General features: G+C 39.2%; 1 protein-coding gene across 3 annotated transcripts in view; it reads left to right on the top strand.

Moving 5' to 3' along the window:
- The first annotated feature begins 1,261 nt into the window (after positions 1 to 1,261).
- cblb (Cbl proto-oncogene B, E3 ubiquitin protein ligase) overlaps positions 1,262 to 17,486 on the top strand; it is a 124,141-nt gene continuing 107,916 nt past the window's right edge. For all 3 annotated transcript variants that reach the window (XM_010901758.5, XM_010901759.5, XM_010901757.5), the window contains exons 1-3: positions 1,262 to 1,533; positions 3,223 to 3,400; positions 3,720 to 3,970. In XM_010901758.5, the coding sequence (XP_010900060.2) occupies positions 3,233 to 3,400; positions 3,720 to 3,970 (419 nt within the window). In that variant the 5' untranslated portion in view covers positions 1,262 to 1,533; positions 3,223 to 3,232. The remainder of the gene's footprint in view (positions 1,534 to 3,222; positions 3,401 to 3,719; positions 3,971 to 17,486) is intronic.

The following is a 17,486-nucleotide window of genomic DNA, read 5'->3' as shown; positions in this document are numbered from 1 at the left end:
GCATTCATAACAACTAGTTATTCAAAACACCAAGTAACACATTGAGTTACTAATACCATATCTGAACTGTGTTAACACACTTATATGGTAACCCAGTACAGGTTAAATAGTGAACAGAACACATGCTCTAGGTTATTTTTATTTTCGATTAACCCATCTGTTGGGTTGACTGATCAGCAGAGTCTTTTTAAAGAAGCAGATTGGGACTTTACAGGATACTTTTTTCAAACCTTACATTTTTATCTAGTTGTGTAATATATTGTTCATGTGCATGGTCTCTAGGTACAATTAAGCCAAGAACTTCCAAGAGTTGTTTGGATGACAAGGGTCACATATCACACTTGACTACATTTTATTCAGGGACCTGCTTTGGCTCAACAGTGCTGCTTTTACAACCAGTGGCCAAAAATCCTGGAATCCATCTTTAATGTGATCCATATATTATTTCCAGGGGAGTGGCCTATTAAGAGCGTGGCCTTCAGATTAGGTCTATCTGTCACCACTGAGACTAAATGTTTGAACACTGCAAAATTGAGATGAAACATATCCCAACATTGCATCAATATTCCACCTCGAAATACAATACTTTTACATGTATAAGTCTTAAAGCTACAGGTTTAATCGTGTCTACCTACAGCATGTAAAACCAATACAACAGAAACGATATGACACCAAAATGATACTCTCAAAGGGTGGCCATAAAGTAACTACCTAAAAACTATGCCCTACCAAGGAATTTTCCGGATTTCTGGTCTCTTTTTTATGCAGTGTCGGATTCAAGCGGCAGATGACGTACTGGAGACAAGGCTTTCGACTCCTGGACTACCAAAGGCCATATCAAACTGTATTCAAATAAAAGACAAATACTCAAGTGACCCAATTAACTATTTGGAACCTCCACACTTCCTAAGTTTTTATTTTTTATTTATATTTAGCAGTACAAAAAGGAAATAAAAAATAGAAAAAGGTTTTATCTGCGACGTTATGACCTCAGCTGTTTATTATAGGCCCAGTTGCAATGGGAATTTAAATATTAAAGGTTCCTAAGACTTTAAACACTTCTCTGGGCGTTGTGAGATTGATGATTTGCGCATAATTTGTATTAGTGTGGAGGAGACACCATCAGTTCGCGAACGGGACTTAAACCATAGGGACATTTCTATAGGTTCCTGCAAAACAGCCTACATGTATAGGCCTATTTGCGAAATTCTAACCGTGGCCAACTGCCCCTCCTACCAGTTCCACTGATGTCAGGAGTGGGACGTATAATCATTCTCATTGCCCACAGTTCATTACGTTTCCACGTAGCAAACTGATTGTACTGAACCCTTCAGATCGGGAAAATGGAATTGTATCTATAAACATTGATTTTGGAACGACAAAAGAGAGATGATTGATTCCGAATGACCGTGTCGAGCGATATGTGGTAGTTTCCACGTACATTTCCTCTCTATTTGTCACTTCAAGTCGGGTTGCTGCTTCCTCAAGCCTCGAACCACAATCATTCCATCGACATTCCCTGTGTGGTGCGCAGTAAGTTAAGGATTTATTTATCTGTAGTTAAAACTATTACTATCACCAACTATTATAAACTAAATGAAGTTCAAGCCTGCACTGTTCTTCACGAAACATGGAATAACGTTGCGAATTGAATTTATTTTAGCATATACAGCAGAGCTCTTTTGTAAACATCAGTATTTTGTACTCTTTAAAGTTTGAGAAATGTTGTTGTGAACGTCAAATCTGTCCACGAGTGTGGAATATATGTTCAAGTCGCCACAATGTTGTCAAAAAAATTGAAAGCTACTTTCATTTTGTGTAATAGGCTCGTTTACTTATTCCGTGTAATGAACCCTACTCTTTGCTGATTCAAAACTTAAAGGCCCACTCGTTTATCTGCCCTTTTGGTATTTTAGATCAACAATATAGCCTACTCATTTTAGAGGTTTGAATAGCCAACTACTTATGCCCCATAAACTATAGTTACTGTATAATGTATACATTCCTCGTGGGCTTCTACTCAAAATATTAATATTTTGTATGCATATGCAGCTACCTTTATCAGATTCTTTATTATGGATATTGAAGTCACATCTTCCATTTATAGTACAGAATAACTGCAGTACAATATGGGGTGTATTATCAATGCATATACTGCATCCAAAATATGTTTGGGGTTTTGTTTGTGTTCATTTCACAGTTGAACTGCAGTTCAACATCAGTTGAACTCTTTCTGTAGTTATAGTATCCAAAATCTTTGGTTGCAGTTAATTCATTTTTACTGCTGTTTCAAAACGTTTTTGTAAGGAATTCATCCCCTGCATTCACAGCCATCTAGTAATCTTCCATGAGTTTTCTTCATCCCTAAGCTTAATGACAGATCAAGTGGAGGGTTGAGCTGTGTTTTTTTTCATTTGTCAAGTTGAGGAGTGGGCCTGTAACAGAATGGTTCAGCAGTTGGTCATTTGTCTGGCATGCCACCTTATGTAAATAGTAAATATTAAATTAACTTAGAGTAGACTTGGCAACTTTTCAGCACAATTATAGCCTACTATAGGCCTTATATACATGGTTGACTTTTGTTTCTTTGTCATAGGGTACACTTGCAAGACGTTAATTTGTGTTTTTTTGAAGTTACGCTGTGTTTACACAGTGTGAGCCTTTATAATGTCATATTACAAGGTTCAGGACATGTTATATCTCTTTACGTATCAAATTATTAAAAGCTACACTCTGCAATCTGTGAATCTGTTCATTTAACTACTGATAATTACTTAATTTGTAATTGAAGATGCAAAACATAAATGATTAATGCTCCATGAGCTCAGCAGTTTTTCTGTCTTAACCCAAAAATAACTAATTTGTATTGCTTCATTGTTTATAAAAGTAAAAAAAAATATGAACACAGTTATATTTAAAAACTAGTACCTGGATTGTCAGTCCCTGCTTTTAGAACGTGGTCTAGGAACCTGAGAACGGTTTCCCTGATCTCCATTCTTTCAATGTATTCTGAAATAGGAGCATTTTGTTGTTTTGTGAATCTAACAATGTATCTTTAACCTATTCAAGTCACATATGGGTAGTTGAGGACTGTTATTACAAGATAAAGACATGATAAAGGAATGACAAATCTCAGAGGATTATAACCACATCATAATGCATTTTGCCTGATGGAAAGTGTTACCATACTGTAGATCCTGAAAAGTTTTCTGTTTATTTTAGTGTAAAGACAATGGCAACTGCTTTAAGTGGCCGTAACCCAGGTGGACGCGGACCAAACCAACGCAAAGGCCGGATTTTAGGCATTATTGATGCCATCCAGGATGCAGTAGGACCACCAAAACAGGCAGCTGCTGACCGCAGAACGGTTGAGAAAACGTGGAAACTCATGGACAAAGTGGTACGTTTAAATTAAATTGAAGAATTTCTGCTTCCGCAAACCTGCAGTGAACTGACTTTCAGCCTTCAGCTGTGGTTTAAATTATATACTTTCAATTTTGTATCCTGTAAAACTGAATTGCTCGTCCTCCCCACATGTTTAGACACATTATTTGTTGTTTATTCATTGGTCAAAACACAATGCTGGTTGGTCATACAATACATTAAGTTTAATGTCTAAAGGAAATTGCAATTGTAGTTATAGGCAGGACAACACTAACAGATTGTACTCCTCAACTAAACTCCTAATAACTGATGGCATTGAAAATGCTTTTCTGCAGGTTCGCCTGTGTCAGAACCCAAGACTCCAGCTCAAAAACAGCCCCCCATACATCTTGGATATTTTACCTGACACATACCAGCATCTGCGGCTAATACTGGGCAAATACGAAGAAATCCAGAGACTGATTCAGCTTAGCGAGAATGATTTCTTTAAGGTCTACATCGATAGCTTAATGAAGAAATCGAAAAGGGCTATCCGGCTTTTCAAAGAAGGCAAGGAGAGGATGTATGAGGAGCAGTCCCAGGACAGGTAAGGGTATAAAACCTACCTAGCACGCCATTGTTTGTGGAATATTCATGCTTATGGTTTGGCTGACAACTCATGTTCAAATAATGTCAATATAGGCAGATCATATAATTATTGCCTCCTTCCTTTAATAAAGAAAAGCAAAAAATACTGTAAAAATAATATATTAGCTTAATCCAAATACTGTGCCCTATTATGTATTTATACAAAATAAATAAAAAATGTCAGTTGACAAGAAAATATTGTTATTTGGTTGTTGAAAAACAGAATCACATGCAGATATGTACTTCTTACCTACAGTAAAGAAATTGTACAGGACCGTTTTGCTTCATCTGTTTATGTGACCCCTGTTAAGCATCATGAACTTTACCAAGTATCAGGGACATTTTCAGATAAAATCCTTTATCCTCTGCCAGGAGATGTACACTTGGTAGGCATGTGGATCTTCCAAGAAGACCTATCGTAGGCACATATGAAAAACCCACAAAGAACCTGGGCTTTGCTTTCTTCATATTTATTTTGATCATGCCAAATTCCCCAGTCCCTGCTACTGTAGTGCCAGACATACCCATGACATGATAATGCCACCACAATATTTTGAAAATTAATAGGGTTTCCCTCTGTCATTTATTGTATTAAATTTACCCAAAACAATCTGTTTTTATCTAAGGCCAGTCAGTTAATTTCTATTCCATTCCGTTTTGCAGTATTACTTACACATACAAATTAAAAATTCAATGGATTAATGATTGAGTTCAATGAGGAATCCAGTTCAATAAATTTTATTTGAATGCATTTAATTTTATAGTAGATAGACAATATTCAAAAACTGGGGCCTTCAGACCTACTCCTGGAATAGCTGAGTGACAATAAAAAAAAAAAAGTATACCAAAGAACCACCAAAAAGGTGTTGTTTTCCTAAGTGGTCCATTGTCGGTTGAGATAAATTATAGAACATTTCAGAGAAAGTTTGAATAGTGCTGTCCATCAGTAATTCCCAAAACCAATGCAGTTTAAATTCAATCGATTTTTGTGGACACAAAATGTAGGATTATGGCCTTGCCCAGCTGCAGCAACTCTTTTGAAGGTAAACTTTGACGCATTCTTGGGTGTGCAACTCACCATGCATTCAAGCTTCTTATTACACAGCTTGCTCAAGCAAAAGGTTTCACCTGGGCTTTCGCACTGGAGGGGAAGGCATTCTTTCTGACACTTAAGCAGTTTTGATACACCTTCATTTATTAACACGTAATGTTGCCCTAAGAGTAGGTAGAATCCTATTCAAAATAATTTACAGATGTGTTTGCTGACAACGGTGCATCCACCACATTAACTGAACACTTGGGGAAACGTGATGCAGGTTGTGTAGATAAAAGGAACATCGTGATGCAGGTTGTGTAGATAAAAGGAACATCGTTTTTTAAGAGAAGGCAGCAGGTGTCACAGCTGTGCAATAATCGTATGTAGGTTTTCACTAGGCATCGTAACTGGGTGATTCAAATTAATCGTGCACTATAAGAAGAGTCACCCACTTTAGTTGTTCATACGATATATGCTACGCCAAAAATGCTCATTGTCCCCAAGAATAAAAGTGGGGGAGGGGCTACCAACATGTATCAGTTTGTTCATGGTGTTATCACCGACACCGTATCATGAATGATGCATCTTGACATCTTGCCACATAATATCACGTTTGGCCAAATTTACTGTTGTCTCATTTACACATTCAATAAAGGTCATTAACATGTGGAGAGCCATCACCAGGCAATGCTACTCTCCTGGTGCCAAGCTCACAGGGTTGCAAAGGTGGGCACCGTGTGCCGGCAACCGTCAGTGGGGTCAAGTAACCTGTGACACAAATGTTTATGGGAGTAATGACACCCCGATATGGCAACACAAACTACTATACAAAATACAACCACTAGTCAATACAGCAAATAGGTTCTTATTGCTGCTTCAATAGAGATGTTTTGGTTCATTGTATTAATGCTGATAGTAATTGTTGAATTTGTTGTTGTTGTTACTAGGCTAAACAAAAATGTGTGTGGGTTGTAAAAAATGTATCTTTAAGGAAATGGATGGAGTGTAAGATTGTGATGCAGCCCTGGTGGAGATGAGAAATGAATTTGGTGGTAGGTTTGCCCACCTGGCTAGGGGTGAATGAAAGAACACAGATGTTGTTAACCCTGGGCTGCACAACAACAGTCTGCCCCACCACATGTGTATATGAAAGCTGACATATTTAGCACCCCTGCATGTGGGTGGCCTGCAACTGTCAAGCCTGTCGCTTCAATCACAGACATTGCCTTTCTTAGTCTGCGTTGAAGGGCATTAGACTTTTAAAAACTGAAAGAGATAGGAGAGTGGAGGTGGTACCGAAATATGTTAATCATAACACTATTTTAGTATAAAAACAGTTGTGTATATATCGTTTAACTCAAATTGAAAATGCATACAAGCTAAGATCACTTGATACCGCTTGAGTAATGTATTAGCACTCATAACCATAGGCAGGGAGAACACATAGGGGGTAGAATTGAATTTAGAATTTGAATATGCTGCCAGACTGTCCAAAAAGTATCTTCATTAGCCCCCTGCTCTTGGAATTTCCTACAAGCCAACCTAAAACAACATGACCTTGTGTCCATAGTGGGGTTAAATACAAAATAGATAAACAGGGTGTGGAGGCATGTAGATGTTTATAGTTGTCCCCTGATGTCACAAGTTGCGTTGCCTTATTGTGTTACTTTGGACATGTCAATACACACACGCCAGAAGCATGCCTGGACACACACAGACACATCCACTGTTTGTTCGCTGTTGTAGTAGTGCTTCTTGCCAGTGCATATGTCTGGGTTTGTCTGTTTCGTACATTCTTTTCTTCTAAACCCTCCTTCCCCACAGGAGGCCTTTACGCCTCTTGCCAGGGTGTCATTGTAAATACCAATTTGTTCTTAATTGACTTGCCTGGTTAAATAAAGGTTAAATGAAAACAAAACCTGAATGAAAAGTATGGCCGGGAGGTAGTCTTTGGGCCAACCGTCTGGCTCGAAAGACAAAGAGAAAGGGTTGTAATGTGTTTTTAGTACCTCTTGCTGTAGTAAGCAACATTAGTCCTTGCGTTTGGAATTTCGGATCGTCCCACTGGCTACGGTCGACTCTTAGTCTGAGTTTGAGTATGAACGTGCCTCTTTTGAGTAAAGGGTTAATGACAGTATTATCTACTTCAGTGCAGACATCCATGATTCAGATGCCTTTAGCTGGTAGGTAATAGGAATTGCCTTGCTTGTGCCATTGGACAATAAAGAGGCAAGAATGTAGAAACGTGTCTATAATGTATGAATTCCCATTGTACTTGGATTGAGTGGAAGTATGTATCTGATCATTTCGGGGTAACTTGTGTGTGATGGCATTCAGGTGATCATGTTGTTTGTCCACCATGTCTTTTTTATTTTAACATTTTAGAGAATGCGTACTTTGTCCGGACTGATATTGGATGCAAAGAGATTGACAGCCATTAAAGTGGTTGCCAGGGATCCAAACCCCCTGTGTCTGGCAGGGCTCAGTACTTAGAGACACAAGCACATTACCACTAGGCCACGGGCTCTACACCCGCCATGTCCTTTCGATGAGTGCAGGACGTTTTATTATAAGGGCATGTACCATTTCCTTTGACTCAAGTGACCTAAGTGCATTACCATCAATTAGTATTGACTTGCAGAGTTAGAGGGTGTTTCGGATGTAGGAGATTATTTTTAAGAACAAATAAATAGCACATAATATTGAGACAGCAGTGTGGAAGAGCGGTGTATGTCAATGTCATCAAACACTTTTGTAGTGGAAGGAAAAGACAGCTGTGTCACACACACACTGGAAGCCAGGATCTTTGGCTTTGTAGCACTTTTGGAAAATATTCAGGGATTTAAAGAGCCTTGCTCAAAGGCGTAACAGCACAAGCCGATAGGATACTGTTGCATGCAAAATGTTCATACAGTGAGGAAAAAATCAAAAAATATTTGATCCCTTGCTGATTTTATACATTTGCCCACTGACATAGAAATGATCAGTCTATAATTCTAATGGTAGATTTATTTGAACAGTGAGAGACAGAATAACAACAACAAAATCCAGAAAAACGCATGTCCAAAATGTTATAAATTGATTTGCATTTTAATGATTGAAGTAAGTATTCGACCCCTCTGCAAAACATGACTTAGTACTTGGTGGCAAAACCCTTGTCTGGAGATTGGCTAGGCCACTCCAGGACCTTAATGTTCTTCTTCTTGAGCCACTCCTTTGTTGCCTTGGCCGTGTGTTTTGGGTCATTTTCATGCTGGAATACCCATCCATGAGCCATTTTCAATGCCCTGGATGAGGGAAGCAGGTTCTCACCCACGATTTGACGGTACATGCCCCCATCGATCGTCTCTTTGATGCGGTGAAGTTATCCTGTCCCCTTAGCAGAGAAACACCCCCAAAGCATAATGTTTCCACATCCATGTTTTTTTCGGTGGGGATGGTGTTCTTGGGGTCATAGGAAGCATTCCTCCTCCAAACACGGCATGTTGAATTGAAGCCAAAGAGGTCGATTTTGGTCTCATCTGACCACAACACTTTCACCCAGTTCTCCTCTGAATCATTCAGATGTTCATTGGCAAACATCAGACAGGCCTGTACATGTGCTTTCTTGAGCAGGGGGACTGTGCGGGCACTGCAGGATTTCAGTCCTTCACGGCGTAGTGTGTTACCAATTGTTTTCTTGGTGACTATGGTCCCAGCTGCCTTGAGATCAATGACACGATCCTCCCGTGTAGTTCTGGGCTGATTAATCACCATTCTCATGATCAATGCCACCCCCACGAGGTGAGATCTTGTATGGAGCCCCAGACTGAGGGAGATTGAGAGTTCTTTTGTGTTTCTTTCTTTTGCGAATAATCGCACCAACTGTTGTCACCTTCTCACCAAGCTGCTTGGATATGGTCTTATAGCCCGTTCCAGCTGTTTGTAGGTCTACAATCATGTCCTAACATCCTTGGACAGCTCTTTGGTCTTGGCCATGGTGGATAGTTTGGAATCTGATTGATTACTTCTGTGGACAAGTGTCTTTTTTACAGGTAACAAACTGAGATTAGGAGCACTCCCTTTAAGAGTGTGCTCCTAATCTCAACTCATCACCTGTATAAAAGACACCTGGGAACCAGAAATCTTTCTGATGGAGAGGGGATCAAATACATATTTCACTCATCAAAATGCTAATCAATTTAGAACATTTTTAACATGTGTTTTTCTGCATTGTTTTGTTGTTATTCTGTCTCTCACTGTTCAAATAAACCTACCATTAAAGTTATGGACTGATCATTTCTTTGTCAGTGGGCAAATGTATTAAATCAGCAGGGGATAAAGTATTTTTTCCCTCACTGTAATGTACCAGTAATGAAAGCTTGTTAGAAATACTTGTATGTTGGTTAGTGGATTACATTGTGTCCTCTCTACTGGTCTCGCTGAAAGACAATATGTATCTTCTACAGCAGTGGTTCCCAACCAGGGGTACTAGGACCCCTGGGGGTACTTGGCATCTCCACAGGGGGTACTTGAAAACACTCATGACACCATAGACTTACTAGTGAAATTAACATGAGGGGGTACTTCAGGGGTACTGAAAGCAGTGCAAAAACATTTTGGGGGTACAGTAACTGAAAAAGGTTGGGAGACACTGTTCTACAGGGAAGGTTGAAACATTGGACCTATTCAATATCTGCAATCTTTACAAAATGTCATTGAATTAATAAATTAATAGAAAAACATTCTCCCTCTAAGGCTGTACTTAAAGGCTAAAAATCGATGTATTCTGTTTTGGAAGTTGCGCCATTTTGTAACAAGACATTCAATCTCTCAAAATCCTGTGGAGAAGATGCATAACCTTTTGGCCTTCATCCCTAAATACATGTTGGGGCAACCAACACGGTTCATTAGCCAAAGTACACGGTATCTACTATCAAACATGGTGGCAGCAGCATCTTGCTATGGGGTTGCTTCTCTTCAGCGGCAACCAGCTCTGGTCAGGAAAGAGGATAAAACTAAGGTATTTTGACCCAAACTCTACTGCACTCTGCCAGAAAGGTGAAATGCAAGAGCTTTTATTTTGAAGAGAACTAGGGCTGAGAATAAATAGTCATATTGTCGACATTTCAACAAGGATGGCATTTACTGGCAAGTTGATAAAAATTTTGAAATAACCAAACAAAATCTGTACTGCTGATTGACTTACTTGGTGGCAGTAATAATGGATTATTTCTTATAAACTATACAAATCTGGCTAACGGCCAAGTACATGAAATTATCACGGCTTGCGAAAGCATACCTGTGCATCCCAGCAACATCTGTACAGGCTGAAAAGGTTTTCTGGGCTGCAGGCCTGAAAGTCAACAGACTACGTAAGCCTACTCGTCTACTCAGAGAGCACGTGGACATGCACATTTTTCTAAATAAGAATACATTTTCATAATAATATGGACATTGCCTAATGATTCTTTACATTTTTGTTAACATCTTGGATCTAGCCAAATTTGTTTTGTTTATATAATTTGTTTAAATAACTTATTACTATTTAGCTTCCTTCCAAGGATATTTTTTTATTCCTGGAACTTGAACACATCGGATGGTTTGTCTGATTTAATGCAGGCTGTAATGTAACTCTGTTAGTCTATATATTAATTGTAGTTTCGTTTGGAAAGCTGGCTAGATGGTCTAATACATTTAGTATTTTGTTGTAATGGCCAGAAAACATTGACACAGACGTTAGCTAATGTAAGGCAATTTGTGCATATCTGTAGTACCTTTTTGGCACAAGTGGGTGGGGTCGACTATTCGACGACAAAAGCTGAGGATTTATAGTGAAAATATTTTTTGTGCACATCCCTACAATGAACCAAAGCAAACAGCAAAGTCAACCAATGAATGGCTTGAATAAAGGCAGATCATTGTCCTCAAATGGCCCTGTCAGAAACCCAACCTCAGTTCAATAAAAATCTGTGGACTGACCTGAAGCGGGATGTACGCAGGAGATATCACAATTTCTCCCAACTCCTCTGCAAAGAAGAGTGGGCTAAAATAGTTAAATCCAGGTTTGTTACGTTGATAGAGACATATACAAACTGACTTGCTGCTGTATGCATTGACAATTCTTTTGCTTTTAAATAATGTTCTATATTCTTTCAACTACAACAAATATTGTAGGTTATACGATCTTAAAGGTGAAAAAGGTCTGACATGATTTGTCTTGACATTCACAACAAAAGCATCATTTTCAGTAAGGGTGTGTATATTTTTGAAATCCACTGTGCTTTTAATGTCCACAACGCTGCTTCCTGTCAAACCCTAGTGAGAACCACTATCAAGAGCAGATGCAGTTTGATGTTATGAGTGGGTAGTGGGCCACATCATTGTCTGAACGATATATTCCTTGTTGCACACCTGTTTATAATCATTTACTTTACAAATGCATCAGTAAGTCATTATGATTTTGTTTGAGGGAGGAATGGGTTTGGCAGGGGCTTTAAACAAGGTGTGGAGTAAAAATAGTTTTTTTGGATGCTATTTTTCAAACAGGCAGCTTTCGAACACAGCAGCTTGAAGCATTTCTAGCAAGTCTAACTTCTTGGTGGTTTCCCGTTAGTGGGGAAAGAAGTCATATCTAATTGTTCTTTTTTTTTTTTATTCTCCTTGAACAAGAACCAATCGTGAAACAGGAAGCACCTGGCTGGCCCTGCTTTTTTAGCCTCCAAATTGTGTACCAAGACCATATTTATCTTGTGTATTGTCACTTATGTACTACTACCACCATTCAAGTGTAAATATTGGAATATGTAAGAATTTTCCCTGGCAAGCAAAGAGATGGGATTAATTTGTATATATTTTATAACAAATGCTCTTATCCAGAGCGACTTACATTTTTGAGTGCATATGGTTTCATAAACGAAAGGTTGCTGGTTCTAATCTCAGAGCCAACGATGTTAAAAACCCAGTCGTTTTGTCCCTGAGCAACTGTTAACTCTAATTGCTCCCAGATTGTTGCTGTAAATACGAATACATGCTTAGCATGCTTACCTGGTAAAATTACAGTAAAAATTAAAAAGTCAGAATAAAAGCGATATGACAGGCCTTGATGATAAGACTTTATTTGCAACATAGGGTAACCAAGCACATCATGTTTGTTCAAAAGGACCTGAGTATGCTGGTAGAATGCCTGTCCCAAACCACATGGCCTCAAAAGATTTCTCTTTTTGTCATTTGTGCCAATTCTTTCCTTTAATATCTAAAACCGAGGAGGGGAGTCGAAAAGCCGTCGTTACATCCTGTTCATGTGTTTCCTTTTAGCTTTCACTCTTTTTAATTATCACCTCACAAAGACGAGGGCTATTCAGGGCCTCTGATCTGTCTCTTCCCCTAGAGCCTGAGGGACTGGGACCTCCCTCCCCTTGTAGACGGACCCAAACCTTCCCCCTCCCATCATCCCCCACCCACCCTCCATCCTATTTCCCAAAAGGCTGCCTGCCCGTGCGGATGTCATCGAGATTGACCACAACACAAGAGCGCACGCGGTCGACACATTTCGAAGTCGCAGATGTGAAATATTCCTTTAATGAGGATGATTTACCGACAAGCTTTATTTTGTGTTGATGCTGGTGGGTTTTGAGTGCCAGGAACATCTGTTCTCCCGGCCCTCCCTCCTCCCCCCTGGCCCTCCCTCCTCCCCCCGGCCTTTCTGGCATTCTCTTTTTCACTATCATCCCCCTCAACCTTTTTTCTCTCTCCATTTCTCCCACTGTCCTCAGTTTCAGGTGCCATGGGTTCCTCTTGTGTTCGTACCTTGTGGGCGGATGTCATTATGATTTTCGTAACCCTCCAAACGTTAGTCTTTGAAACATGAGAATACCTTCATTTTGTTCTCTCGGGGCACACGGTTAAAGCATTATCTTGACTCACCGGGATACATGTTGGGGATGAACAAAAATGCCATTCAGTGTCACGATCAATACTCGTCAGGACAGCAGCTGTTACAGGAAGCTGTCCCCGGGAAGGTGGACAGGTGCTAGAGAGGCATTGTGCTAGAGAGGCACTGTCTTTATTTTCATTAAGCGGGGTGTGTCATGTCAATAGTTAGGCTCCAGCCAAGGCAAGATAGACAGTGACATGTGTTCAATAGGAGAGAAACAAATCTAGGCTGCAAATGTGCCTGGTCCGTTTCCATGACTGTCCATATGCAGTCTTGTGGTCTTTGTTGTTGCTGGTCTGCTGGGAGTCTGTTCTTTTGGCTTGATTAATTGGGATATGTGCGCCCCACAACCATGTTTACTTATTATACCCCAAACCTCCGGCCATCTGATCCCCTCGCCAGTCTCCACTGCCTCCATATGTGAACAACCCCCACCCTAAAACCAAATAAATAAAAATAAACATATGCATCTTTGAATATAATGGATTGGTTTCAGTTTCGGATTTCAAGACAAACTGCTTAAAATAGACATGCAAGAACCTCCATTTGTATGTATACATGCACTTTCTAATAAATTGTTTCAATGTTGTTCTTGTTCAATGTCAAAATTAGAATGAGTACATTCTATAATTCTACAGGAGTGGCCTACAGCAGTTGGTTCATTCCAAAATATTTATTAGATTGACCTTACGGTATTTATGTACAGCTGTGTGTATACTGTATAAAAGTAATGAATTAAGCACTTCTGTGCTGTTGGAGGTTATCCACCTTTCTAAAGTCAGTTTTAAGACATGCACGGTGTTCCCAACACTTGTTCTGTTCGTTTAATTTACTTATTCACTGGCTTATTTATTCTGGGATCTAGAGGAAGTTAATTTCCTAATACATGTTCTCTTAATTAGGCTAATTAATCTCCTTCACTTTGCTGCAACCTTTTTAATTAAAAGCCCATGTACAGTAACACCTGTATCCCTTGCAGCAATGACTTGTCTGGACTCAGTATATTCCCAGGGAGATAAGCACTCAGCCTGTCAATCTCTCAGTTGGAGAAACCTACTGTGGCCTTCCCAGCTGGATCGGATATGCTCCTTCATCCTCCGACAGCTCGACTATTGATCCGTGGCCAGTCTCAAAAAAGCTGTGCTGATGAGAAGCAGCATCATGTATGCCGGAGGGAGAGAACCACCAAAACAGTTCTGTTAGTGATCTTTTTGGGTTTGGTATAGTCAGAGATTACGGATATGTCCTCCTACTGTTAAAGGCTTGTTGTATTGTTGCTGAGTAGAGGTCCCAATTCTAGCTGTTAGGAATGTTGGGTCAGGAACTGAAAGGTTACTAGATTGATAGATTTTGTTTTGGCCTTGAGTAAAGCAGCGTACCGTCATTGCTCCCTTTTAGGGTTTGCTACTTTATGCGGCCCCCGCAGCTCTTCTTTAATCCTTTGGCATACTTGTTAAATCATTTCTACTTGTTAAATACATTAGGTGCACCAAGAGTGTGCAAAGCTGTCATCAAGGCAAAGGGTGGCTACTTTGAAGAATCTACTGTATGAAATGTATTTAATAGTTCTGCTGTCTTCCCTATTATGCTGCAATGAGGAAAATAGTACAACTAAAGAAACACCCTTGAAGAAATGGCATGCACCAACCTTTAACTCGTACTGTATGTACTGTTCATATATTCAAAAATACTTCTCAACCAAAATTAAGGTCATGGTGTCCTGCGGTTGTCAAACAGACATCCCCTGGGTCTGAGAACAGTTAGCTCCCTTACATGTCAGGAATGTTTTGTGCTGGATGCATTCTAAAGGTAGAAGTTTCTCTTTTCTTTGATAGAATGAAACCCCACTCAAATCATATTGGCTGTTAAAGCACTGCTTTTTAGGGGAATCATGTAACTTTTTACCAACTAATAATACTGTTCCTTGAAAAAATTCCTAAATAATTTGTTGAACCAATGGTTTTAAGGGAATACATTGTCTGCCACCCACTGACTGGACTTAATGTTAGCCTAATATAACAGTGTATCTTAATAATCCTAATGCTGTGTTCATTACTTTTCTGAAGAGTTACTCTCTTTTGCTTTTTGGCTGTTGAGTGCACATGAAATAATTTCTTCTGTGAGCTGAAGTAAGTTAGGACATTTTATTGCCAGCTTGACAGCCATGCCTTTAGCAGCTTCCTAAAGTGATTGCCTCCGAATCTGCTGGACTGAAAGTGCTGTGTTTTTGCCAGGAAGCAAAATGTTGCTGTGGGGAAAGATTTGCTGTCTGGATTTACCTCACTGAAGGGAGACCTTGTAATGGCCTTGTACAGTATAAAGCAGCCTTACTGTCAATTGGTCTTTGTCTATGTGTCTGTCTGTTGATCTGCCTGTCAGTCTGTTGGTCTTTCATTCTGTCTGTAGGTCTGTCAATCTGTGTGTAGGTCTTTGTCTTTTGGGTTTTAGATCTGTTAGTTTTTTAGTAATGGTCTTTTTGTCAGTCTCTTTGTTGTTCTAATCTTTTTGTCAGGATGTGTAACATTAATGTGGTTGGTAGTTAAAGATGTTGTGGTGACTATGATTTTTCATAAAAAGACAAAAAGATAATGATAAAAACATGTCAAGAAAGGCTGGAAGGAAACATTCGTTGGTAAACTTCAGTTGACAAAGCAAAATACACTTTCAAAAGGTGAAATTTTTTTGTGTCGGTTAAACAAATTATGCATTGAATTGATGTGAACAACACTATACACAAATACTCATATAATAAACATAATATTGAAGTAAAAAGGAGTCAGGAATGCAGTTTATAAGGCTACGTATGAAATAAGTTATGATGAACTTGACAGTGCCATTTGCTATTAAAGCTTTCAAAACCCTCAGTAGAGGTAAAATGGGAATTTTGAACATAGGAATTTATTCAGTGCACTCTGGGATTTACGTTTACACTGTTGGGATTTACGTTCATGATTACTTTCATTCAACATTTTAAAGCTAAATTCTTGCAACTCAGGATAGTTTGCCATGATTAATGCCTTATAATATCTGAGTGGGAAATACAAAAATGGATGTCAGCTCTGCTTGGGCACATTCGCCGTCCCTCCTGTCTGCATTCTGCCAAACAATTCTCCAACTACAGATGGCTGGCTGAACTAGTCACCAATCTCAAAGTTTATTGCTGACGTGGTTAGTCGTTGACTAACAGAAAAAGAAAAAGACAGAACCAAATGTTTTATTGCATCTGGTATGTTCTACTAGCTACATTAAATATCAGCCCATAACTGATTTTATTTATTTATATAAATTAATAAAATATATGCATAAATATCAGCCCGGGGGCCCTAGGCTTCATCATATGCAGTCAAACAGCCCTGTTTTGTATGCTGAGTTTGTAGTTGTTCCTGGCTTCAACATGAGCCATTGGAATTATTTTACTGATTAAGTATGGCTCCAGGTTTTTGTGTTATTGCATCGATCTCTGAGGTTTAAAATGACACCAGACTGCATACCATCTGCAGAGTAAAATCTGAAAAAGGCCTGGGTAATCTCAAAATGTAATGAATTTTACCCAAATCCTGAAATGTCCCAACAAAGATCAAATGTACAAAATATATTTATAGTATTTAGTATTCAAATCACCATTAGCTAATAGTAATGCAGCAGCTGTTTTTGCCGGGCCGCGTAAGTGGACCCGGCCTAGAAGAGCGAATGTCTCTTACTGAGTGAGTGAGTCCGTGTTAAATAGCGTAGTGGTTAGAGACGCGGGCTACAGAACAACAGGTCCCGAGTTCAACTCCTGTAACAGTCAAATGCATTATGCCTGAGGTTCAGGACAGACAAAAACTTCACTGGCTACAACCCTACGTAGCTACGTGATAGGAAGCCTGAAGTAAAACAGTTCTGCTGGATATTAGTATTTATTCAGGATAGACAGACACTTTGCTGGCTACACGATTCTCTCGTCTTTTCACTTGAAGTAAAAGTCAGTTATCGTCACCTATATTGATACTGTAGTTTTTGTTTCAATGTCTTTCACGAATGGCTAATAAGCTGTTAAAACGGCCAGTGGCAAAAGCCATACAGTTAATAGATGCTATTTGTGGTGGTGGTAAAATTAATAAGACTTTACAAAGTTTAACAAACTGCGTAATGGCATCTAGCGACATATTACTGGCTAATAAGCTTTTAAAATGGCCAGTATCATAGATACTATTTGTGGTGGAAGTAACCTTAATAAGAAACGTTACTCAGTTTAACACGAATGATTAATGGTGTCTAATGAAATATTCAAACTTGACGTGATGTTAATGCATGACAATATTATATAATGTCAATTTGCTATACTGACACACCGCGAGTGATCAGCCCTGTGGCGTAGTGGTTAAAGACACAGCCTTTTATGTGGGCGACAAGTGTTCGAATCTCGAGAGGACAGCCACGATCACCACTTTCTATTGTAGGCCGGCTGAAATAGGCTTGCCTGGTTTCTTGTTTCTAGAGCTTTACAGATGTCATTTTATTATTTTTTGTCCTTTTCCCTTT

The sequence above is a fragment of the Esox lucius genome, chromosome 7 (assembly GCF_011004845.1).
Source record: "Esox lucius isolate fEsoLuc1 chromosome 7, fEsoLuc1.pri, whole genome shotgun sequence".
Taxonomy (NCBI): Eukaryota; Metazoa; Chordata; class Actinopteri; order Esociformes; family Esocidae; genus Esox; species Esox lucius.
The sequence above is the reverse complement of the archived record's forward strand: the minus strand, read 5'-3'. Positions and strand labels throughout refer to the sequence as shown.